The 26546-nt window shown below is 35.8% G+C and overlaps 1 protein-coding gene across 1 annotated transcript; it reads right to left on the reverse strand.

Moving 5' to 3' along the window:
* Positions 1-1088: 1088 nt before the first annotated feature.
* LOC117330089 lies at positions 1089-26114 on the reverse strand. Its single transcript, XM_033888308.1, has 10 exons — positions 26077-26114; positions 20267-20438; positions 19161-19316; positions 15227-15498; positions 13195-13299; positions 9230-9307; positions 6660-6855; positions 5434-5556; positions 4587-4685; positions 1089-2066 (listed from the first exon to the last, which is right to left on the reverse strand). The coding sequence occupies exons 1-10, from the start codon at positions 26112-26114 to the stop codon at positions 1770-1772; spliced, it is 1536 nt and encodes a 511-aa protein (XP_033744199.1). The 3' UTR covers positions 1089-1769.
* Between the last annotated feature and the right edge of the window lie 432 nt (positions 26115-26546).

Below are 26546 nucleotides of genomic sequence, written 5' to 3' on the forward strand. Positions count from 1 at the left end.
ACAGGAGTCAAAAAGGCTAAAATCTTTAAACGACTTCTTCTAAATAACCAACAGTTCCAGAGATCTAATATTGGGCCTGCAGCATGCTAGGGTGATGGGCTCCCAAGTTTGTTCAAATGAATGACCTTGACCTTCATTCAAGGTCACAGGAGTCAAAAAGGCTAAAATCTTTAAACGACTTCTTCTCAATACCCAAGAGGCCCAGGGAGTTGATATTGGGTCTGTAGCATGCTGGGGTAAACGGCTACCAAATTTGTTCAAATGAATGACCTTGACCTTCATTCAAGGTCACAGGAGTCAAAAAGGCTAAAATCTTTAAACAACTTCTTCTCAATAACCAAGAGTCCCAGAGACCTAATGTTTGGCCTGTAGCATGCTGGGGGGGGGAGGGCTCCCAAGTTTGTTCAAATGAATGACCTTGACCTTCATTCAAGGTCACAGGAGTCAAAAAGGCTAAAATCTTTAAACGACTTCTTCTCAATAACCAAGAGTCCAAGGGAGCTGATATTGGGTCTGTAGCATGCTGGGGTAAAGGGCTACCAAGTTTGTTCAAATGAATGACCTTGACCTTCATTCAAGGTCACAGGAGTCAAAAAGGCTAAAATATTTAAACGACTTCTTCTCAATAACCAACAGTCCCAGGGAGTTGATATTGGGTCTGTAGCATGCTGGGATGAAGGGTTACCTAGTTTGTTCAAATGAATGACCTTGCCCTTAATTCAAGGTCACAGGGGCCAAAAAGGCTAAAATATTTAAATGACTTCTTCTCAATAACCAAGAGTCCCAGGGAGTTGATATTGGGTCTGTAGCATGCTGGGGTAAAGGGCTACCAAATTTGTTCAAATGAATGACCTTGACCTTCATTCAAGGTCACAGGAGTCAAAAAGGCTAAAATCTTTAAACGACTTCTTCTCAATAACCAACAGTCCCAAAGACCTAATATTTGGCCTGCAGCATGCTGGGGTGAAGGGCTACCAAGTTTTTTTCAAATGAATGACCCTGACTCACATTCAAGGTCAGGCCGATCAAGTATCCTTAAATCTTTAAATGACTTTTAGTGAAAAGCCAAAGTGCAGAGAGACATTATATTGGTCCTGTAGCATGCTTTCAAATAACTGCAGAATCCATGTATGAAAAGATCACTGCATTGCAGGTGAGCGATTTGGGCCCATTGGGCCCTTGTTATAAAGTTGAAACCCTTTGTTCCAAAAACTTTTAGAAAATAAACAAGCATATCTATGTATCCAATTTTCGTAGCCTTTCACGAGGAAACAAACCCTTCTACTTTACAAGCAATCCTTCCATTTTTTTGCTTCAAACTTTACGTAATCAAAACAACCATGCCATTGTATAGATCAATCCATCACACAGTTTTGTGGGTTTTTGTTTTTTTGTTTTTTGTTTTGTTTTTGTAATCAACATATTAATCCATTGTTGCTCATGGCGAAGCCGATATTCTTTCACGTTTTGCGTTTAAGTCTTCGGGTCAGCAATATCTGTCAACCTTTTTGAAAACTGTATGATCTCAGCGGAATTATATTGGCATTTGAACTTTGGAACTGCGCCAAATGTTTGTATTTTAATCAAGTTATTCTTTATTTTGCGACCTAAACATTGACCATCTAATATGCTTTGCCTCGCTTGTGATTGGATTTTAAAAAAAAATCAATTTTTTCTCTCGTTTGCTACAACAAAACTCGTTATGACTTTCGAAAAGCAAGAGGATGCAATAGCAGTGTTTAAATTATTCTTTTACAAATGTATGTAATTTATTTAGATTTAGTTGCCATGCCCTGTGCCACTCCTTTAGATAACATGGGCCCACCTTTGTGTAGGTAGAGAATAGGCCAGACAACATAGTCGACGCTGTCTCCACTTTTTGTGTAGGATCTCAGACGATCATGGTCAAATTTCTCACCGTGTGAAAATTCCCACTCGATATGGATGGGTGGGTCCTGTACCCGCATCATCCAAACGTACATCACTGTCTCTTTGATGAACTGCTCACATGCCTTGATCGTTTTTCCTGTCATGTGATATACTGTCTGTAGTCTTGATTTCATAACCTTTCAAAACAAACGAAATAAAATAGTGTTCAATATACTGTTGCTTGTATGTTTGAAACTAAAGGCTTACTCGTAGTTTTAATCTCTGCGGTCTGGTCGCATATCGGTAAGGTATATTCAATTAAGCATGTTTACCGGACCCATAACTCTGTAAATTGCGATTCAATCAGCTCGATTGTCGAATTTAATCGATATCTTATTTACATATATGTAAGGCTGTATAGCAAGTTTCATGCAGATTCGAAATCACATTCACTCATGTTTTTGTCACAAGGTCTAACGGCAATAAAAATACAAATGTAAGTTACAGCAGAATTGGCCTGGTTGTCGAACTCTTCTGCGATCTGATTGATACAAAACTGTGTACAAAGTTCTAAGAAAATCTGTTCATATACATTCATGTTATCGTGTTCAAAAAGTCCAATGGAGAATAAACGGGTTTTTTTGCGTCATCGTCGAAACACTCCTAACAAATGAAGGTCAAATCCGGGGTAAGCACAACTTCAAATGAGAGTAAGGGTGGTGATAAAATAATAAACTTAACTAGCAGCACTTAATATGTACCATCCTTGACATCAAAACAGAGATGTTTCTGACAAGAACCCAGCATCAGTGAGCTAAATAGCGTCCAAATTCCTTTTATTTATGACATCAAAATTAAACCGTAATAACAACTCAAAATCAACACAACAATGGCCAAAACGACCTGCATGGAATCCCTTAAAGCTGACAGTGCAAGTTAAAAAGCATCAAATTGAGATTAAAAAAAAAACACATGTTCAGATTTCCGAAAATCGTTTTCGAGACATCCCCCAGTTATGGTAGAGTCGTATCTAAGGACGGGCAGACATTTTTCTTTTTCGTTATGCATGGATACGAACCGCTATAAAGGCGCGTGCTTTCATTGAGGCAAGTGCGCAAAGCGACACATCTCTCCATTATTATATAGTATACGTTCTCAATACACACGCCAACGGGTTTTTGTTTTCATTGTTCGCAATTGTAGAACTTGGATATGGAATTTGAAGAGGTAATTATATATATAAATGTATATTTTATTTTACAATAAAAGAAAGAAAAGAAAATTTTGACAATACAATAAATTTGGGCCTCAACAAAAACATGCACCTAATAAAATTATAAACAGAGTATATATGAGTAAACTCCTACCTGAGTCTTTACAACTGTTACAGTATTATATCCATAGTTTCAATTGATATATTTTCCGTGTCTTCGTATCATTTGTGCACGTGTCATAACGCAATTAAAGCGTGATAAAACTGCACTACTGCACTACAACAGCCCTAGTGTAGTGTAGTGTAGTGTAGTGTAGACAATATGAATACATCCGAGGAGTTCCGAGTGCTAGTGTAGACGCGAGTAAAAATTGGAACTCCTCGGACTGTTTACTTGTTATCGAAATGGCTGCACCCACGAAAAACACGTGAGAAAATGAATAGAGTATTTCGGATTAATTCGTTATGCATTTTCAGCATTTATTTGGAGATTTTATTTTGAACAAGATTTGAAAGATAAACTGAGAGACACTGACCATCTTTCTGCTCAGGTTACAGCAGAGACCTATATACTATATAGGTCTCTGGTTACAGGTAAGTGCTTCGTCTGTTTGGTGTCGTTCGCGAATACAGTTGTAGGTCACGTGATGTACAGATGTAGTGTAGGTGATACAGGTGTGCCACCGTGAACACCTGAGGTTAGAGTGAATGCGAGTGTGACGAAGCACGTTCTTTTTATAGCAGCGGCGGTTTGGTTGTATCCACGCATAACAAAAAAGAAAAATGTCTGCCCGTCCTTAGATTCGACACTACCATAACTGGGGAATGTCTCGGAAACGATTTTTGGAAATCTGTACATGTATTATTTTTTTTAAATCTCGATTAGATGCTTTTTAACTTGCACTGTCAGCTTTAACACGTACTAATAAGACCAGCTTTTATGAGAGAAAAAAATATCTTCTGCGTGATTTGGCATCTGACGTGCAAATTTAAGTTAAATCCGATTCGGTCATCTACAATGTACCGTGAACTCAAAATTTGACGATACTGATGATAACGGAGCAACTATGCATAAAAAAACAGTTTACATCCACACTTAACAACATGAAGAATATATTTCATTCGGTTCCATACAGTTCCCAACTATGAACTAACGCTGTTCTTTTTTTCAAAAGAACTCTCTTACCACATGAGTAGGAAGGCGTTCTTTATGTTTGGATGAGGATGGTAGTGTAATGAGTACGAAATCAAACGTTTTGATAGACGGAACATTTATGTAGGAGGAAGTATTCAATATTTATTAAAGGCTCTTAAAATCGACAAATTCCTTTAATTCCACTTCTGGAGTAAACATCATTCTAATAGGACTAGAATCCAGACATAATTATACTAATCAAGCTAGCAAAAGATTTAGATAAACGTTTCGTCGAACCTTCATTTGAAGTTCGTGGATCCAATAAAAACGAAAGAGATTTCCATCCTTCATGTCGTAAGCACCCCTTACCTCACACAGAAGTGGGTTTACAATCTGACAGCTTGCCTTGCGATAATTCTTCAGTTGTTCGGTGATTTGCATCGGTAATTTAAACAACTTCCCATTGTCCTACAATGTTTAACCCTAAATGGTCAGTGCGTGAAACCTAACACACGCTTGAGAATTACCTAAAATTCTAAACTTTGTAATTAAGCATGTACATTTGTATTTGTATAAATTGCCACCATGCAAGGTCCGAATTTTTTCTTTATTTTGAACCTTGTTTAGATATTGCCAGATTAGCTAATATGCAATGTGTTTTGGTAATACATTAATCATTCCAAAGAAAAAACATATTTGTCTCCCATTCTCCCTTACTATGCATTTTTGAACCAAATCCACCTTTGACCTACGGCGTAGACAATAAATTAATATAAAATTTGCACTAATCTTACCTTTGATCATGGTGTCAAGACCCCAGTTTGGTAACAGCAGTGTACCGCACATGAGGTTTAGGTGATGTAATTATGCTTAAACTTTCATTGATATATCCTCAACGGCTAAGTAGAAGTTATGGCCAAGACCAAAAAGTATTGTACAATTCGCACTTATTTCACCTTTAACCTTTAGGTCAAGATCACAGTGACCAAATGGCAATGCAATGCTTATGCAATATGTATGCCTTCATTCGAAGGGAGACATCGTTATTTTACAGAACATTTAAAGAAAATTAGATCTACAGCAATGTAAAACAACATAAATATATAGAACAATTTCCCCCTACAAATTTATGATATAATGCTAAAAACATATCTAACTGGCTGGCTAAAATCGAATACGAATTTGGAATTATGAATGGTCACAGAGTATAACTTACCAGAAGAGACGACCTTGCGGTATCCCGAAGGTCATCGATGTCTGGTACGGCAAGGTGCAGTCCCAGTGAATAAATAAGGTCTGTCTGAGCATCACCAATATCCTCAAAAGTTATAAACACCCTCTGAAATGAAAAATCATGTATCGGTAACGCCAGCAAGTAGAACTGGTAAAGAGAGTTTAAAGAACTTGTGACACGTATCCTTTCCTAAGGCAATAGCATCCCAATTTATACTTAATGTGAAAACATCCATAATGTATTACAAAAGTAGCTGTATGGCGTCGGCATGTACTTATAAGCTTCTAATCTAATGTTAAGGAGTATGTGTTTGATTGTAAGCCATGGACATATATTTTCGTTGTAATCTGGTACGGCACGGATACCATTTCAGGGATTGTGTTCATGTATTTTTATCGTAGAGAGTGTCAGTTCCGCAATTTGTCAATCTGTCATTGGCCATGTGGATCGGATTTACATTCAAGCAAATCTGAAATCAGACACACTACAGATGTTTCCCGTTAGCCGTTTACATCAGTTCTTGTTTCCAAAGTAGCTAACGGGGAAATTAATCGTGATCATTTAGATTATACTACTGCTTATTTACATTTATATTGTAGCGTCACTGCTTCAAAATATAGCGTTTACATGTTCCATACGATGCACTGAAGGGCCTCTTCACATTATTAGTTTTCCTATGTTTTCTTTTTTAATCGTTGTATTAAATTGAATATATAGAGGATATCTAACAGTGTTTTAAGTAATACCAAATATATTTCACGAGTGGGGCTAATATTTTGATATTTTTCACGAGTGCGCAGCAATATTAGCCACACGAGTGAAATATATTTGGTATTACTGAAGACACTGTTAGAAATTCTGTTTATTACATATTTTATCAACGAAAAACCTACCCCGTATGCTAACTAGTCCTACAGCTATAATTTGTAAACAAAAAATGTAGTTCCCCCTGTCCAGGTGCAGAGATATATGTCGGGCTTTCTGATTGGTCAATTATTTTGGTATTTTCTAATCAATAATTTGATTGGTCAAATCAGCAAAAGTGATATTTTTCACTAGTGATAAATATGATATTTTCACTAGTGATAAATATGATATTTTTCACTAGTGAAAAATATCACTTTTATAGAATGAATAATTTTTGATATTTCACTGGTAAAAACGTATTAAAGTGTATTATCTGTAATTTGCAAAAAATGTTGACTTACTGTGACAATATCTAGGAGAACTTCAATGGCGTCTTTTTCCTCCATATCATTCTCCAGGTTCTCCATGGCATTTGTCCACTCAATATCATACAGCTCGGATACTTTCTCGCATATCTTCATTGGTCGATTAGGGTCACCAAGGCAGGCTATGGCCGGATTATTGTCCGAATGTTTGTTATCTGCTACTGCACTGAGCCTGGGAATCACAAGTATTGTTGTTGATTTTTATACTAAAAACATTTTAATCCCCCTTAACATCAATACATTGGAAGGCTGTCACGGTTGGGGCCTTGGGGTCAGCCTTCAAAATATAAACAATGTCCCCACACAGGGGGGGGGGGGGGGGGGGGGTCTCCATCACCACACAACTGACACATGTTACACATTCTCCTACCCAGTCTATCAATAAATGATAAATAGCATACAGTTTTCTGAACAATATGATTAAGATACATAGGATAAAATACACAAATGCTAATATATTGCTTGAATGAAGTATTACTATACATGTGCTACATATATCTATTAAATTTAGATATACTTTGTTGGGAAACAAGAATAAGATCAGGACACATAGGATAAAAAAAGGATAGTATTGTTTATATATATATTGAGGAAAATATCTAATTGTGTAGTTTTTATGATACAAAAAAACTGGATACTATCTTTATTGCATGTTCCCTTTATATATGTTCAATTAAGGAGACAATAATAGTTTACGATTTGAATATCTGAAAACAAAACATATCATTGTTACAGCTTTAATCAATAAGAAGGACATGGAGATGGTCTACAGCTCGGAAAACTAGATCCTCAACTCTACGGACCAAAATTATTCCCTAATTTTAGGTAACCCTTATCCTATGTTTTCATAGACAAAGTATACCTAATTTAACTTAAGTAGAGGATTGTTAATGAAACCAGGGCCTTTCACCAGAACCAAGACTATTGATGTGTCAAAACATAATATTTTCATTTTATTATATATTAATATCTTATCAAATTATAGAAGTAAAATACTATCAAAACACTTGCAGCTTTGCGCTTCAGATATTTCAATTATGTCTATCTTAAAATCATTTCCATTATCGGTGTTTATAAAACCATCGCCTAGATATTAGTAGCCCAATATCGGAAGTATGCAAGGACTATTCGACATTTCAATTTGCTTTCAACGTTGGAGGTTCAAGGAAGCAAGTTGCCTTTATTTTCAAGCAGGGATGACGATAATGACAACACTGTGTGTCCCTACAGAGCTGTGAACATTGTTATATATTCATATATGTTTCTTTAAAGAGAACGCGAGCGTATATTTCTTTGCGCGCAAGGAGGGGGATTTATCTTTGTGTCCACAGATGGCATGTGAGAGTGATTGACGTTATTTTTCTCTGCATAGAGATTGGCGACACGTTTATCCTCTGCTTTCATGTAGTAGACTTATAATATTCCACATGTTCTAGATTATCGCAAAGATATGTACCTTTATTTCCATAAACGTATGTTTGGAGGGAAGCCCTATATTGTGTGTTCCGAGATAGAGGGATCCTAATGTATGCTATCTGTATTTGCATGTTTGCCAATAATCCTCTCCGCCGTAATCACATGCTAAAGTAGATAAATAGTTAAAGCAACATGCGTTATACAATAACTATTTTAGCGGTAATCTTATTGTAGGGCTTCTTACTCTTAAATCATTGCGCTAATTAAAATTTCTATATACTATTCTTACGAAAAAATATGAGAATGCGTTAATTCGTTATAATCAGAAAATGCGCGAAAATGTCTGTGTGCCAAAACTATTACGTATGGTGTATATTGAAACTTTTCTATCTCCTATTAGTAGCTCTTCAAACGAGGTGTAATCAAAATATGAGCTATTGAGTTGGGACAGCAAAGTAAATAATGTTGCTTGAAATGTTAAAATGAATAGCAATGTTTCCAATTTAAAATACACCCCCTTTGTGTATCTGTTTTTAGATATAACTGAACTAACTCAAATTAAGTATTAAGATATATATTCTTGCAAATCCCTTGCCCCGTACACATACATACTCAATATTGAGAACCGTCCTCCAGCTGATACCTGTAAAATTATCACAAGATCTTACCGGGAAAATATTTGTTAATATTGTTTTGAGTTTAGATAATATGATATAGATTGCCTACACAAAATAAGAAATGTCAAAAGATCTATATGGATGCCAAAAAATATATACTCTAAACGTAAAATTGATGAAAATATTTACTGTACATTATAAATATGTCCTGAATTGACACAAAAGTTGTTGTTTTTTTTAAATTAAAAAACAACTGAAAACAGTGTTTATATAAGTGGGGTTAGGCATGTTCTCGCCAACCTTGCTCTAGGCGACTCTCACACTTGTGACGTCACAGCTCTGACGTTTTGACGGCGTATATTTCGGGAAAGAGAAGGTTATATATCCAGTTTTCGATAACTTCCAATGTTTAAGCGAACAAATTAATAGGTAAAATATCACAAATCATCCATGGTACATAGGAATAGATAGTGTTGATATTGTACTAATTGTTACTTGTTTAAGCATCCTGACCTAGGATCCAGCTCTTTTTTCATAGATTCCTGCAGATCTTCATATTGACTTTTCAACCTTTCGATCTCTTGTCGATTCCTGTGATAGAAAGGAAGAAAAAAGTTTGAAATATACCAGCTGTTTTCGAGCACTCCTTATCAAAAGAGTAACTGGATAATTTTCTAAAATTTCTAAAATTGATATTTTTAATGACATCAAAATGATACAGCAATGCTTGTTTCTCCCAAGATGCTGTAGTCTGATGAAAATTTTGACAATTATGTCTTCACCAGAGCGAAGAAAATGATGAATCTAAATGGAAATATTAACGTTACTAAGAATAAGTGGCGGCATAGCGTCGTTTAATTGATCCTTCGCCGGTCTAGGGGTGCAAATGATGATGACTACTGCTCTGACAGCATATTCGATATCATATCACCAAAAGATCACTGATTCTTTCTTTTCTTTTTTCTGGAAGGTAGCTGAGAAGTCAACATTTCTCTTTAATCAGTGCGAATTTCAACGTTAGGGTCAAGACCTTTCTCAATGACATGATGTGAACAAAAACCTGAGGATCAATGACACCACAGCTTGTGACGAAAGACGAGTCGGTATTTTGCGCTTTGAAAAAATGTTCGACTTCTGATTTAAACTCTTCATACATAGTGTGAGTTTGGCGTGAGAAGACTGGCCATACAATATATCCTCTGTGGATAATAATGGTATGTTCTGCCACGTATCATCATTATGACCAATTTTGTCATCTTCAGATTGCAGCTTCCGTTTCTGATAATTCTTGAAGTACTTTGCACACATGCCAACCTCTTGATCATCCGCAAAGCTATTACCATCTGCTTTTAAAACAGCAAGTAACCATTTGTGCTAGGAAAATGTTGTTTCAAGCAGATTTCTCGGTTTTAATGTCTCTACTAAAGATAACTTTACAACCCGCACCTACACACCTATTTCTCATTGTTAGAACGGTACTTCATTTGGTATTAAAAGACTCCGTCATTCGCGATTTAATAAATAGGATAGAAGCGCAGAAAGTTTTTATTACGCCAAAAATATAAAAAGTAATGGCAAAAACAAAAAAAAAACAAAAACAAAAACAATGAGATTGGCGTATATGGGATAAATTATTGCAATATTTGTTGTATTTCACTGCCGGCGAGTAATATATATCGTATTTAACGTCCTTATTATGATTAACAGAGATTATCATTTAAAGACGTGGCGTCCATATGTCGGCAATACTTGTATGCGTGTTACAGATTGTTCCTTATTATGAACGGCACATGACTATATTAAGGTTTGTAGTATAATAGGGTGGTCTGTATGCCCTATATCCTTCCACATAATATTGGGTTGACACATATCAAAGCCAAAAATAATCACTTTGCACAAGTGGCAAAGTTTTGATATTTGGACAGGATTAGAGTAAGTAATAAAGCTCTCTATCTGCTAAATAATTTTGATGGACTGAATATGGACGAAAAGGCCTTTGTTCACAAACGTTAGACTTTTTTTTAAACATAAATATCATCGGTCATTTACTAACTGTTTCAGTAGTTTGTTATTGAGTAAATGGTTCAAACTTTCCTATTTTGTTATTTTATCCAATTTGTACAAAAACTTCATGTCAACTTTATATCAAAGCAGTAGATCTATATATCTGGGTACGTACCATAAGCAAAGGATCTTGCATGTCGTTTTCAAATTAGCATGTCAAATAACTTCCAGGAACATAATCTAAGATATACCATGTATTTCTAGCGGCGGTGTGAGTATACTAGCTACCTACCTGTCTCATTATTGATCAATAATCAATCTAGATTCCTCGATGACTTGGTTTATGATCAGTCACTTTAGGACATAAGTCACTTATTCACCTCACATGTGGAGATTTCTTATTCTTTCATTCAAAGGGGATTTTTTTTAAGTGACATGTTTTGAAAACTGCCAATTAAATGAAAAATAAATCATTTTAACTAATTATCTAACCACGTGAAGTAAATTTTCATTTTATCAATCTTATGATTTTATAAAAAGAGTCGGTGTTCAGATGGAATCCCAGTGGCCAGCCCACGTCACGGAGGTTTTATTCTAAACTAAAGCAAGTTCAGTTCATCTTTGACGCGTATGTTGATCTCAAAAGTGTTAGCAATACTTTATGTTTTAATTTGGGTAAGTTTTTTGTTTAATAGTTCTTTAATTCATAGCAACTGAATGCACGCAGAAAACGATCTTGAATACTGGCGGCAATACCTATATTGTTGAAAGGTTTATTGTTGTGCCACCAAGGAGTGTAAGTGAGTTGTTGGAAAACTGACCAATCAGAATGCTAGGACTGTACGTGTACATAGATTCAAGAAGCGATGACAATAGGTTGCAACGTAACTGCGTTATGCTTAGCCTAAAAGAGAGTAGTTTATCTCTGTAATCGTAATAGAGAAGCATTGCATGCTATTCTACATTCATATGAACATCGCTAAAACAGATATGAACTTATTTTGCTAGATTTCATACTTTTATGTATAAAAGGTCATTTACATCTGTACTATTGCCCCACTGGAACGCGGCATTAGCATTTAAAATAAATATCAAATAGAACTTTTCAAAGTAGAGATTTGGAAAACAGCAATTGCCATTTAACTTTCTGTATTAGCATTGTTATGTTGATAGAAGTGCCAGAACATAGATATTGAAATATAGAATTCCTATACAAATAATTTACAATACTAGTTTAAACAAATAGAATACAAATACAGAGATATGCAATACATTATTAAAACGCACTCATATAAACATTAATTTATTGAATAATGCAACGTTTGATATGTAATGATTATGACTAGTGACCTTGGAATGTACAGATGCTTTGAGTCTGTGCAGTTGTGTTTTATGTTTAGCACAACTTACAGATTGCATGATTTTTTCGTGTATTTTTTAGTTTAAAATCATAGATTTTTGAGAAACAACAAATAGAATGTGTTCCACACTGTTACATTATCAATGTGGATTTTCTTAACAAGACGCCTATGGACTAGGTCATTTGACTCTAAAAGCCTTATACTATTGTAGTATACATACTCAGAATCAAGTATGACGGCACTGTTGGCCATGGCAGCCATCTTGGATTTCGGACTGAGCCTAAAAATAACAACACTTGGTCAGGACCAGAACAGGATTATTTCAGGTTAAGTTAAAACTGAATCCCATATATGGAACTTGAGATGTGGCTTGAAATAGATGATATTCAGGAAAATGCTGATTGCGTAATCATGTTACAAAATGGCCGCCATGGCCACCATGTCATAGTTTTTACGAGGCTGAAAAATAGCAGTGAAACTGGAGAAGCTTAAATAGTGTTTTTCAAGATTGCTGTCTTGGCGGCCATCTTGGATTTCGGAGCGATCAGACAAATAACAACATTTGATTAAGACCATCCATCTCAGGATCATTCCAGACAAGTGTCAGCTCAATCCCACCAGTGGAACTTGAGAAGACGTTTGAAATGTATGCTGTTCAGGAAAATGCTAATTGCGCAATCATGTTAAAAAATATGGCCGCCTTGGCTGCCATGTCTATGGTTTTACGAGGCTGAAAAATAACAACACTTTTTTTGCCAAATGTATGCAGGCACTGTGTACAATGTGCATGGAGATAGCTCGTTATTGTCAAGTAGCCGGTCTATAAATACATATGAATGCATATGTACTACTGGTGATTATCTCCCAACACAAAAATTGATATCAGTTGAATTAAAGAGATTGGAAGGCATAGAAACTGATCAATTACATAAATGATTCATAATCCGTATACTCGATCCGTCCACCTAATCCTCGGAATTGTCTTATAGATCGTAACATAACATCACAAGAATGAATTAAGCCATCGTAACACTAGACGTAAAACTCATGAAAACATTTATCAACGAACCTTTAGTGGTGATTTTTATACCATTTCTCCGTACATATATATACCTGTTCACTGTGGCATCAGTAGTTTCCATCTGTTTCTTGTACCTCGCGGCTTCATCTCTTGCAGCATTTAAAGTCTTCGTATGATAAGTTCGTCCATCTGACAATCTAGATGTTTAAGTCAGTAGAAAGACATTATCAAAAATATAGCTTGTATGCGTTCTACGAATTTTTCAAAATCATAACTAATTCGTAAGGATTCAGAAAATACTGCAGCTTTATTAGATATACAGTAAAACCTGGATATAACGAACTCACAGGGACCATGCAGTTTTTTTCGCTATATGCAAATTTCGTAATATGTATTTCAACATTCAGAGGTGTTGCCAATCGGGAACCGTCGGCACTTTCGTTACGGAAAAACAAATTTTCGCTACAGGCAATTTCGTATCAAGCATATTTATTTGGTAAGAACAAAGAAGGAGATTGCCGGGGATAATTATTTTGTTCGTAATAAGCGAATTTTCGTATCAAACGGGTTCGTATTAGACAGGTTTTACTGTAAGTGCGATGTAGTATAGCTGGATTATTGATTAGTTTCAATTCAAAAAGGAAAAATAATGTATCTCTAAATATATTCAAATCGATACACATATGCGAGCATAAATCCTTTATCATACATAATGACCTGATTGGGATATCACATATCGCAGAAACATTCGTGTACACTTAACTAAAGATCTAAGTGGTCACTTACTGTTTGACTCATACAATGATAATGGACAATCAGATTTGCTTCATAAATTTAAAAATTCATATTTCATGAAATGATTTACACAATTGTTTCAATGTATCCAACTGATTGAAGCCGATATTGCAGCTGTAAGATCCTCATCCCCAAAATTGAAAGTCGCAATCTCAATGAGTATCTCGTATGTCCTCCAAGTGCATTGATAGCAGCTTGACATCGTCGTCTAATGTGATAATTGATAAAATGAAATTCTGAATGGTGTTTTGTCCAATTCTATTCCATCCAGCTATTATGCTTTGCTCTATGATCAGCTGACCAATGTTCTGTTGATGTCCCAATGCCTTCACTTTTATTTTCTAGATGTCCCCACCCCGTTTAATGGGATCTATATCCGGACTGCTATGGAACGCCGACAGGGTCAAAACTCGTACTGCTTATTTTTTTTTTATTCTTATTTGTTATTCTTCATTTCTAATGCTTATATTTCAATTCAATTTCTAATTTCTTATTCTTACCTTCTATACCCAATTCCTAATGCTTATATTTCATTCTAATTTATAGTTATTCTAACGTGATGTTTGTTGTTAGCGATACTGCTTCATTGTATGTATCTACTTTGTATTTCCGTTTGGTCTATTCCATACTTGCTTACGATATAACGCTTCTTTCTTTATTGCAATCTGAATACAAAACAAAATGTTTTCTAACTTCCAAATTTCATTTGATTGTTGTTCTTTTTCTGTATAATTAGCGTTTAAAACAATGCTGACTATTTGATTATTGTTTCCGGTTCCACTACAGTCGACAAGAAATTGTTGTTGTCAAGACAAAATGAATGAAACATAGCACAAAACCGAACGAAAGTTACAATATGAAGTTCCGTATTATGACAACAGGCGTCGCTGTACAGCAAACAGTTGGGGCTGAAAATGTGTATCCCGTACTGATCCCGAGCTCGGAGTCCCAGCCCGCGTATTAGTTATTTTCGTTTTTCTCCTCAGCGGCTAAAGTGTTGTTTTGAAATGCCGATACACAAAGAGTCGACACGTGTAATACAACACTATGTGGATATAGGTACACGTGCAGTACAAAGCGATAACAGGAAAAGGCGTGAAAGTCATGGTTGGCTGAACACGACACGATAGGGACCGTACAAATATAAAAGTGTCTTCTTAGAACTTTGGTTAAGTGTATATTGAAATCTTTACAGTAAAATTGAAACATGAATTAATAACTCAAAAATGTTCACCGCATTGTAAAAACGTTTCGAAATTTTGATAATTTCATTTCCGCCATATCATATATATTTATATATATATAATTGCACACTACACTTTTACTTACAACTTATTGTCTTCCTGAAGTGCTCTGATACTCTTCTTTAACTCTTCTATATCCTTTTGAAGCGATGCATAGTTTCTAACTTCTTTCCTTTCACCAACCTGAGAGCTAGCACTATCATGACAATAGAAAGTAGTGCAAGAGGGACCTCGTGAGTCAATACTTCCTCTTCTTGCTCTTAATGAGTTATCTGATTCTTCCTCATCTTCTAATTCATGTTCAGATTTTGGCATTTTTTCCAGTTCCGTCTGTCTAGTTTTTCTACCCGAAAAACGCTTAATGTACAGCAAAATATGTATTATATATTTATATCTTCATTGTTCTTGGACACCGTAACATGATAGTCTAAATACGAAACAAATATAAAGCACAAAAAAATATAAACAATCTGAATGCAAACAATTAATTAATATATGAGGCATTATGAAATATAAAACCATCCACACCGATATATGTTAGAACAATGATAAATTAACCCATAGTTCCCAAACGTTACTGATCGTATTTTTGTGCTGGCACCTTGAGTCTGTTTAATATTGATTTCATATTTACCAAAACCCAGCAGAATCTTGTGTTCAGTATACTTATATTTCACAAGCGGTTGAACGCAAGACCTCCCAAACGTAGTTGTCCAATGTTTTTACCTGTTCGCCAAGACGATACCTCAGGCTCATGCTTTCTAATTCAGATGATGATGAAAATAATACAATATCTTTCCTAAATCGAATGGTACTAGATTTGTTTGTATTGCAGCCAATTATGGTGCAGAAATTGTCCTATGTATATGAAGCATGGGATATGGCATTAGTGTTATACCTTAATGGCGTAAAGACCAGTGTCCTCTCAACATGTCCAATAATATCATTGTTACTTATAAGTATTAGATGTGATACAACACACATTGGTTATGCATTTTTAACTGGTCCTCAATATCAATGGTATATATAATGGCATGAATTTTCAAGTAACGTTGTAGTTGAAATAACCACAATCCACTTAATTCTGTAGTAATATTCCACGAGGTTTTCAGCAATATGATAGTTAGCTTCTGGACTCGTTATTTAGTGTTTTCAAACGAATATTACCTTGAACGCTATTGATATTGTACGATTGCGAAGTGAAGGCTATTCATAGTTGTTTTTGATAGTGCCTCACATTTGAACTTTAGAACAGGGTTCTGTAACGTGGCCGAAAAATACAAGAGTCTATAGCAAGAGCTGTTGTAGAACAAAATAGCTCGTCTCGCAAATGTTTGTCAATAAATAATCAAAATACATATAAATTATAGAGACATGTGATAATGTTTTTCAACACTTGCACCAAAACCCCCCAAAAATATTTTAGTTCGACTCCTGGAGGAGATAGTATAACCTTGTAGGGACCCCAATACCAATATCAGTATGCCTTTCAACACTTCACCAATATGTTAATTTTAGAAAACCAACGCCTTCGCCGACGCTGGGTGACATTAGCTCTCCCTCTTCTTCGAAGAGACGTGCTCAAAATGGTAGTTGCTTCTCCTACTTAAAGATCGTTGTCAGTTTAATATGACCGGAAGGGCTGTCTTGCTTAATGTCTTTGACAGTATGCTTTAGAGAGGTATCACTATAAAATCAACATCAGATTCGTACTATCACGGAGATTATCACGAACATAATGTAGCCTCCCAAAACACATACACATGCATTGCACACATACAGGCTATCATACCCCATCCTTGTTAATAATGTATATAAACGATAGAATTGCCAATTTTGACAGCGTTTTCCATTTTGTTTTTGTTTTTTTGCTTTTTGTTGGGTCATTCTGCAATTGATCTCGTAACTTCTACTAACAGAGATCTTAAAAATAATCCAAAACTGGGCTGAAAATTTCAAATCTAATTCTGATCAAACGAAAGCACTATTAATTTAGTTTGAAATAATGTTAATATCAAATATCATAAGCATCTGGGCATTTTCCTAGATACTAGCTGTAAATAGACTCACAATGTTGATAATATCTGTAAGGATGTTAATAGGGGCACTTCGCAGCTATTTAAATGATAATCTCTTCATTGCTAATCTAATCAACTCTCATTTTTTGCGTGTGGGTATCCTGAGGAAAATGCTCATCATTTCTTTCTTTTTCTTTCTTTGTTCCTTTTTTATGCAGAAGATATGATAATCAACGATTTCAAAAGTGAAGAAAATACAAAACACATATATTTGCCTCTAAGCTACTTCTCCAGTGAAAACAAATATGTATTAATATATTTCCCACATTATGTATATGAAGTACTCGCAGGTTTTAATATGGTAAAGTATTTGTGTCTGTTTATCAGTCCTCTTTTCTATTCAAATTTAGTTTGTCTGAATTTATAGATATAACTAAAGTTTATATTTCCCAAGTAACTAACCTGTGTGAGTGCAGATGTGAGTGTGTGAGTGCGATCTTTCCTACCTACATAGTTCCACTTAAAAAGGTACGCAATATAGTCATGTAGTGGTTTGTTTGTTTGTTTGTTTTTGTTTAACGTCCTATTAACAGCCAGGGTCATTTAAAGGCGTGCCAGGTTTTGGAGGTGGAGGAAAGCCGGAATACCCGGAGAAAAACCACCGGCCTACAGTCAGTACCTGGCAACTGCCCCACGTAGGTTTCGAACTCGCAACCCAGAGGTGGAGGGCTAGTGATAAAGTGTCGGGACACCTTAACCACTCGGCCACCGGGGCCCCTCATGTAGTGGGCCATCCAGTTATAGTCGGTGCATTGGTAACCAATATTCAAGAAAGGATATAATTCAAAGAAAACTGTCATTTAGTACATGATGTGAAACATCGGAACAGCAGAAAGATTAGAATAGTGCAAGGACCTCTATGTACCATTTGCATGACAATTATTGTACATTGTACTATATCTATATGTGTTTGTCCTAAGACAAGTTTCAACCTTAAGGGTGGCGATTGGATTTGTTGCCAGTGATTCTTTCTGTTTATAGACATATTACCATTTCAAGAGTGATTGAAACAATTATTGAAACTATTAAATGTTCTATCGAGTGAACCTATACTTCTTTTTTCAATTACTCAAGTAGTTTTAATTCCTGTGCTGCCATGTGAATTTGCATATGTATTGTTGACAATTTATCAAAGGCACTATCTAAAAGTTCATAATATGTTTGACTGTGTAACAGCCAGGTAGGTTGATTTTAAAGGTCGTTCAATCCAGGATCACTTGACTCTCAAAGTATTTCCTCAATGTCCTTATCTGTTCTCCGGAACGATTCTTCAGTCTGTCGATTTCTAATTTAGCTTCCTCGATGTCCATACCTGTTATCCGGAACGATTCTTCAGTCGGTCGATTTCTAATTTAGCTTCCTCGATGTCCTTACCTTTTCTCCAGGAAGATTCTTCCGTCTGTCGATTTCTAATCTAGCTTCCTAAATGTCCTTACCTTTTCTCTAGGACGATTCTTCCGTCTCAGGGTGTGTGTGTGTGTGTGTGTGCGTGCGTGTGCAGATGTGCGGATGTGTTAATTGAATGACAGTGTATATTTGCATGTAAGGAAGGATGTATGTGTTTTTCTAATTGATGATCAGTTTAAAAAGATACAAATTAACTTACATTTATAAATATGTTTAGTGTCTTCATTAATTAATCAATACAACAAATATTGATACCTGTAAATGATAATGACTATTTCTAATGATGTGGTGGTGATGATGTTAATGAGTAATTAATGGGTGTGATGGGAATGAATAACAGATGGATGATGTTGAATCAGTGACTGATAGTTGATTAATGAAAATGATGACTTATATTTATAAAGATGATGTTGATGATTTTATTGATGATGATGATGATGATGATGATGATGGATGAAGGTGAGAATTGGACATGATGATGATAATGATTCTTCCGTCTATCAATTTTAAATTTGGCTTCCTAAATGTCCTTACCTTTTCTCTAGGACGATTCTTTAGTCTGTCGATTTCTAATTTAGCTTCATCAAGGCGATGTTCTGCATCATCTCTTTCACGTGCTAATTTGTTAACACGTGTCTTCAACTCCTCTATCTCTGTCGATTTCGTTTTCGGCCAAGGCAGATCTAGTTGCTTAAAAAGATATCTTCAATTCAAATGAATGATGTTAAAAGAATGAAATATGTATTTATTCATTTGAAATTATACAAGTTGATATCTGATGTGATCTATATAATAAGAAAAGGCCTTCTAAATACAATGGATGTAACAGAAGATAAAGCTAGAGGATTATGCTTTCCTTTTAATACATTTAGGAATATCATACAAAAGAAAGCTTTCAGTTTTCAGTATACCATTTTTATATAGGATAAATAAATCAAAGATTTGCAGGGCTTGCTTGAGGTTGGAAGTCCTGTTAAAAGCTATGGTATTATAAAGACAATATCCAGGGATACTTGAACGAATGATAATATGAATTAACCTTACAATATTGGTAATATTGGTAATAGTAAGATGTGTTTATACGTGCAACGTGGATTCTAATGAGAGCCAGAAGTTTGTTTGGTGTTGCATATATATGATGATTATATAAGACTAATTTCTTAGTTACATTATATCATTACATATTTTATTTGCGGGGTTTGTAAATTACTTTACAAGTGCCATACTTATAAGCCTATGTTGGGGATACGAATATTTGTTCAAAAACTTAGACACAGTTCATGCAACATTGGTTTGATGAAAAAGTTTTAAGGCAGTACGCCAAGCACATATCGCAAGAACTAAAATATCTGAACATCAACAATTCGTTATACGAAATCACTTTGACATAACATATCAATAATCTTTGCATATTATTAATAAAACATTTATCATAAAAATCTATGACCTTGACTGTGTCTGAAACGTGAGTGCTCGACCTCTATAAGATAATTCAGTTGTATAATTAACACCCTTGAACGTTTGTAATAAAATGTCTTAAGATAAACCCAATACAGCATAGATAAAGCACTGATAAACACTTGTTCACAGACGGACAGACAATTTAAACCGTACCGTACTGTCAGGCAGTAGATTCTTACCTGTCTATATTCATCCACGACACAAAGTAATTTATTGGCCTGGCCTAAATAATCAGAGTTGTCTTTCTCAAAGTGCTTGCCCTTTTCCCATTTCCTATGAAGCTCCTTACAGTCTTTGACGGTATCTTTAAGTTTGTTCAAAGTGTTATTGACGTCATCGGCTTTAATTTCTCTGTTATCAAAAAAAGTCAGATAAAACATCAATGTTCAACTTTTAACAGCATTTATGACCAAGAGTATGTGCAATCACGACAAAATGAGCAGCTCAATAACAGTGCTTTGATTGTTCGCTATCCTCGTCACTTGTTGACAAATGTTCAGTGTTCAACGCACAAGGATTAGGTGCATTCGGATCAATAATATAAAAGAATCAAAGGGCCTGTTTCCAGTAATGTTAATTCTCCATAGGAGCCTGCCCCCGTATAATTTCTTATCTAGCTCAACTACAGTTTTTTTCTTTTCCGAAGAATAATTTTACACCTTTCCGACACCCAGATTTCATAATGTCAGTGAAAATGTATTTTTATACATTTGTCATTTTGAGCATCAAAGACATAAGGTCGTACATAAAAGAAGGTTATCTCGAAATTCTAATTCGCAACATAGTATAAATTTCTTTTGATAAATATTTCCAAAACATCGTGTTTATTCATAAAACGTAAAACAAAAATTTTCTCGGATGAAAATGCACTTGCAGAGACACAATTATGAAGAAAAATGCCATAAAATTGCAATTTTATCCCGTTATATAGTTTTGGATGCAAATTTCCATCACAAAATCGGATAGATAGAGCTTTACTTGTTTCACATGTGTACCAAAAATCAGCTAATTCCATGTGGTGGAACGTTCTCATATCACCGCCTGAATGTGGTTGTAAATTGAAAGAAAAGGGGAAATGAGTAACAACCTTGTCTGAAACCCTGTTATATAGCTTATTATATACAAAATTTTATATTGAATATCAATTATATTTTATATTATATTTTCATGACAGTTTTATGATATCTAACGACTAAATAAACAGTATCGATATAAAGATTTACACTGAGGACACCCTGATACATGAATACTGTTCTATCTCAAGTTGTCCTCTTTTGAATTTTCTGATCGTGTGGCCTTGTACATTTATCCGTACCTTCTTGTCTTTGTCTATACGTTTACGGAATCATTGACTCGACGCTAGCTATTCTTGTCTCACTTTCCTTGTTTGATTGTCCCATCTCCAAAGCGTTGTGGCTCTGCCAGTGTTGGGACCCTGACTTGTCTCACTTTCTTTGTGCCTGCCGACCACGCCACATCCAATAGATAGATTATCCATATGAAATACTTTATTTTGTTCTAAGTAATCAATCACTTCTGCGCTTCTTGGAGGTATTGAATGTGATTTATCATATTGTCTTGTTATTTTGTGTAATTAGTTGTTCGTTATTTATCACACATGTTGATGATTTTTCCTCTCATCAATAGCATATTACGTACTGTTTAATAGGATAAAAATTGGTTTGCATCCAACGCCCATAAAAGGGTGTATTCTCTAAAAAACAGTTTTTGTGTCTAAAATGTTATCATCGAAAATGGCATTTTTGAGATTGTTTCTTCCATAAAACAGCCAAATGGCGCGATGGAAACATGATTTTTTTGTCACAATCATGCCATGAATGTATTCTTTACGGTGACCATCATTTGATTAGATTTTCATTAATGTTTTACATAACATGCACATTTTATCAACACTTAGACAGCTTCTGAAAGGTACAACTTTGTGGAGCCATAAAAAACAAGTGACCTAAATCTGTATACTTTATAGATTTGTGACCACAACGGCATGGGCAATGCACCACCAACAGGAAATTTGAATCAGAGAAGGGGCCATTTTGGAAACAGGCCCTTTATTTTATTTACTCCAATTTGGTAATAAACAAATTTGTAAATCAATTGGAGAAGCAATAACGATTTCATATCAACTGCTCAAAGGTGTTCAACCAAAAAATTCAGCAAAACATTAAAATTGATGTAATTTATATGGTGTGTTGATATTTCAATAGTACAATGTAATGATTTATTTCAAGTTTTGTTGAAATGATATTGATACTTTTTGAGAAACAAAGCCAAATCGTCTAGATTCCCTTAATTCCAGAGTCACCGGACCGTAAGATCTGGATGATATTCCGTGAATGAAAACTGTGTTAAGATGTCCCATATTTACGAAAACATTTAAGAGCAATGTTGATGATTCCGCCGTTGCCGGAAAAGTAACACCATAGATACAGAGTGTATCTGTCTCGCTTCTTGACTTCGCGGCTGCCCTGCAGGTAGGGCGTAAGAATTGTACCTGCTGCCCCCATTGCATGGTCGTAAGAGACGACTATATTTGGGATCTTATCTTTTCTCTTCTTTCTTAACAACTTTCTTCTTCCTAACGTCTCCCTTGACAATGCCTCACTTTTGGCCTTTAGTTGAGCGTTCGCCGCTGTGAGGAAGGCTTTGGGTTCTGTCCCCTAGCCGAGACATACCAGAGTCTTTAAAAATGGTAGTTGCTACTTCTGCTTAGCGCTCAGCATATTTGGAGTTTGAGACTGGTTCGCCCGTTGTCAGTATAATGTGACCGGATAGGGTGTGCTGCTAGGTGTCTTCGGCAGTATGCTTCAGTGAGGTAGCACTATAAATCGGCAAAAGTTCCGGCCTATCACAAGGAGACTTAACACGAACATATCGCAGCCTCCCAAAACACACATGCGCACTCACCACACACATGCATGTCGCACGCACGGGACGCTGTCCTTAAATGACCTTATCTGTTAATAGGACGTTAAACAAAATAAACCAAAACAAACCAAATCTTGACTTCGCGGCTGGCGCGGCGAAAATGTCTATATACTGAACGTCAATTTAAATGTTATGTCGATAATTTGAATTATACAAGAACTTAAGGGTGATATTTAGTTGTGGCAGTCTGAAGTTGGTTCCGAGTTCCGAGCTCCGAGTTCCGTTTAAGAGAAACTGAAATACTATGTATTAGCTTTATTGGTTTTGGTCCCAGTTACGAGTTCCGTTAAGAAAAACTGAAATACTATGTATTAGCTTTATTGGTTTCGGTCCCAGTTCCGAGTTCCGTTTAAGTCAAACGGAACTCGGAACCAGCCGTTTAACCAGTTCCGAGTTCCGTTTAAGAAAAACGGAACAACTATGTATAAGCTTTACGGGTTTTGGTCCCAGTTCCGAGTTCCGTTTAAGATAAACGTTTATGGGTTATATTTTTGTATTTTACTATGCTGAAAAACAAAACAAAAATGGAGACGATTTGTCAACAAGAATACAAGTTATCACACGGAAACAAACGTATGAATATATTTGATATTTTCAGTAGCAGATCATGTGAGCTCTGACTTACAAAACTCAAATGTAATCCCAAGCATCCCCTCCTCGCGGGAACAAAGCAATATGTCTCTCCGAAACTTACGTGGGAGACATAATTAATGGTTATCATTTATCCGATTTATTTATATGAATAATTCCATTATTGATATCATTAATTCAAGGAATAAAGTGATATCAATACGAATTCTTGATATAATTTATTCATTAAATGATATCATAAATTAGAATTCATGATATCGTTAAATATTTTTTGGGTATTTTAAAAAATCCCGATGTCGGATTGGCAAAGTTACGTTCAAGAATTCAGGGGTAATTACAGATATAGCGGAGAAAGGAGTTGTGAGGGTTAAAAGGGTGTCTTCTGTTGTTGGACAGATCATTTCTATGTCATATATCTTGGGTAACGTCATCTTCGCTAACCAAGGGTTACTCTACGCAAAGCTCCATTTCACAAATGGAGCTTAGCGTAGGGGTTAAATGGAGCTTAGCGTAGTATAACCCCTTGGTTAGCGAAGATGGGGTAACGTTGTCTACATAATGACAAAATGTTTGAGTATGGACGTGGCTTTGTCCCCTTCGTGGAACGCCGACATAGTCTTGTCGGGTCAAAGTGTTGAACAACTCAAGTTTTGGGACAAATCTGTTAGCGAAATTAATGAGAAAAAGTTCATTAATGATAATTCCTGTCAATCTATTGTTTTTAGCAACGTGAGTCATACAGGATACGGCGGGTACGTCATGAATACCCCTATGGGTACTTCACACGGTATGTGGTCCGAGGTTGAAGCCGGTAGGAGTTCTACCTGGCGAGAACTGTCCACTGTGGACAGGGTTATGACATCGATGTTGCACGTCTTTCGGGGTAGACGGGTCAGATGGTACACGGAAAATAAGAATGTTGTATCTATTGTAAACAAGGGCAGTATGAGGGCCGACTTGCAGAAGGTTGCGTTATCTATATTTTACACCTGTTTAAGAAATTGTATATCAATTGATATCGAGTGGGTTCCGAGAAACGAGAATGAAAAGGCAGATTTCATAAGTCGTACTGTCGACTGTGATGACAGGGGTGTTTCCAGTGATATTTTTCAGTTTTTAGATACCCTTTGGGGACCCCACGAGATAGACTGGTTCGCCAGCGATAACAATAACAAGTTACCTGTGTATTTTTCAAGGTATTGGAATGTGGGGTCGTCCGGTATGGATGCGTTTACAGCCGATTGGCAAGGTATAAACGGGTGGTATGTTCCACCAGTATGCATAGTGCTAGCAGCTATTCTCGTCGCCAAGGCAACACAAAAATCTCATACGCGTTTTGATTATTACGATGTTGATACACTTGTACACATAAATACGATATTTTCAAGGTAAAATATTCATTTATACGACATATTTTTGATATTGTAAAATAAAAACTATCCATATAAACAGAGACATATATACAGAGAGATTGGTAACTCTCTATTTGCCCTTGTGTTAACCAGGGACGTATAATAAGATATATATATATATATATATATAGTCTGATTATAGAACTGGGGTAGGCATGGTGTCTTATAGGACTCCAGGTAGACTCGGAGTCCACTTGGAGTGCACTCCAAGTTTACCTGGAGTTCAAATGGAGTGCACTCGGAGTGCACTTGGGTGTAACCTTTAGTCTACACTCAACTGTATTTACAATAATGCATTTATTACAGTAAAAAAAAATAATAAACTGCTACATAAACAAGACCATATTCCATAAGTATGATAGTTTATGGTAAATGTGGTAACTTTTGTAGTGGCCTAGATAAAACGATGAGCGTTTTGTGTGCGTTTAAAATTGACGATGTTTTGGTCTGACGTAATGGCTGCTTAATTACAAAACTTGGACATGTCGATAGGACCCAGTGGATTTTCGAAAATACGGATAAATGACAACAATGTGTATGATCAATAAGACTATATCCCATAAGTATGATAGTTTTTGGTTAATGTGGTAACTTTTGTAGTGGCCTACATAAAACGAGGTGCTTTTTGTGTGCGTTTAAAATTGACGATGTTTTGGTCTGACGTAATGGCTGCTTAATTACAAAACTTGAACATGTCGAATAGGACCCAATGGATTTTCGAAAATACGGATAAATGACAACAATGTGCACGGACTATAAGACTATATCCCATAAGTATGATAGTTTTTGGTTAATGTGGTAACTTTTCTAGCGGCCTAAATAAAACGATATGCTTTTTGTGTGTATTTAAAATTGATGTTTTGGTCTGACGTAATGGCGGATTAACCAGGACATGTCGAATAAGTTCCAGTACATCGATACACACATGCGCAAAGCCCGATTTACCTGTGCTCGCGTGTGTTTGATAGGGCGCAAGGCGCTCTCGATAAGGGATGTGATGGAACCACAGTTACCGCGCTTATTTGTGAGTTTAGAGTTACTTGCCCTTGTTTTTGTTGTTTCCGCCTAAGAGCGGCATGGTTGCAGCATGGCGAGATCAATTCCTTAAACCTAGCTATTTTGTGGCCCCACACGTTGTAAGTGAACATATTTCTAGTATTATATGTAATAAGAATGTTTCATGATTATGTTGAAGCTGTCTACAAGATGCATATTCAATATTTTTGATGCTATCAACAAATTAGACCCTGTGTCGATTTGACAGCGGATAGTGTCGTCTGCCATGTTGATTTAAAATACCTGTCATTACCATCCAAAATGTATAACCGCTATAGTCCAAGTGACAGCTCGTTGTTTGTATCATATATGAGTTTATTACCTTTATTATGGCATTATATATACTATATAGGCCTTATTGTTTTACATATGTCAATACACACATAGGAATGTAACTATGCAAATTGTGACTAGTTGAGTAGTGTATAATGTAATACACAAGTCAATGGTGGTA

This window comes from Pecten maximus, chromosome 6, assembly GCF_902652985.1.
Source record: "Pecten maximus chromosome 6, xPecMax1.1, whole genome shotgun sequence".
In the NCBI taxonomy this organism is placed as follows: domain Eukaryota; kingdom Metazoa; phylum Mollusca; class Bivalvia; order Pectinida; family Pectinidae; genus Pecten; species Pecten maximus.

Bases quoted from the DNA above. Each gene is read 5' to 3' on its own strand.
- LOC117330089 (XM_033888308.1), bottom strand. From the start codon at position 26,114: ATGCCGCTCTTAGGCGGAAACAACAAAAACAAGGGCAA. The intron at 20,439-26,076 runs GTAACTCTAAAC...TTTTGATAACAG, and splicing joins AACAACAAAAACAAGGGCAA to AGAAATTAAAGCCGATGACG. The intron at 19,317-20,266 runs GTAAGAATCTAC...TATCTTTTTAAG, and splicing joins TCGTGGATGAATATAGACAG to CAACTAGATCTGCCTTGGCC.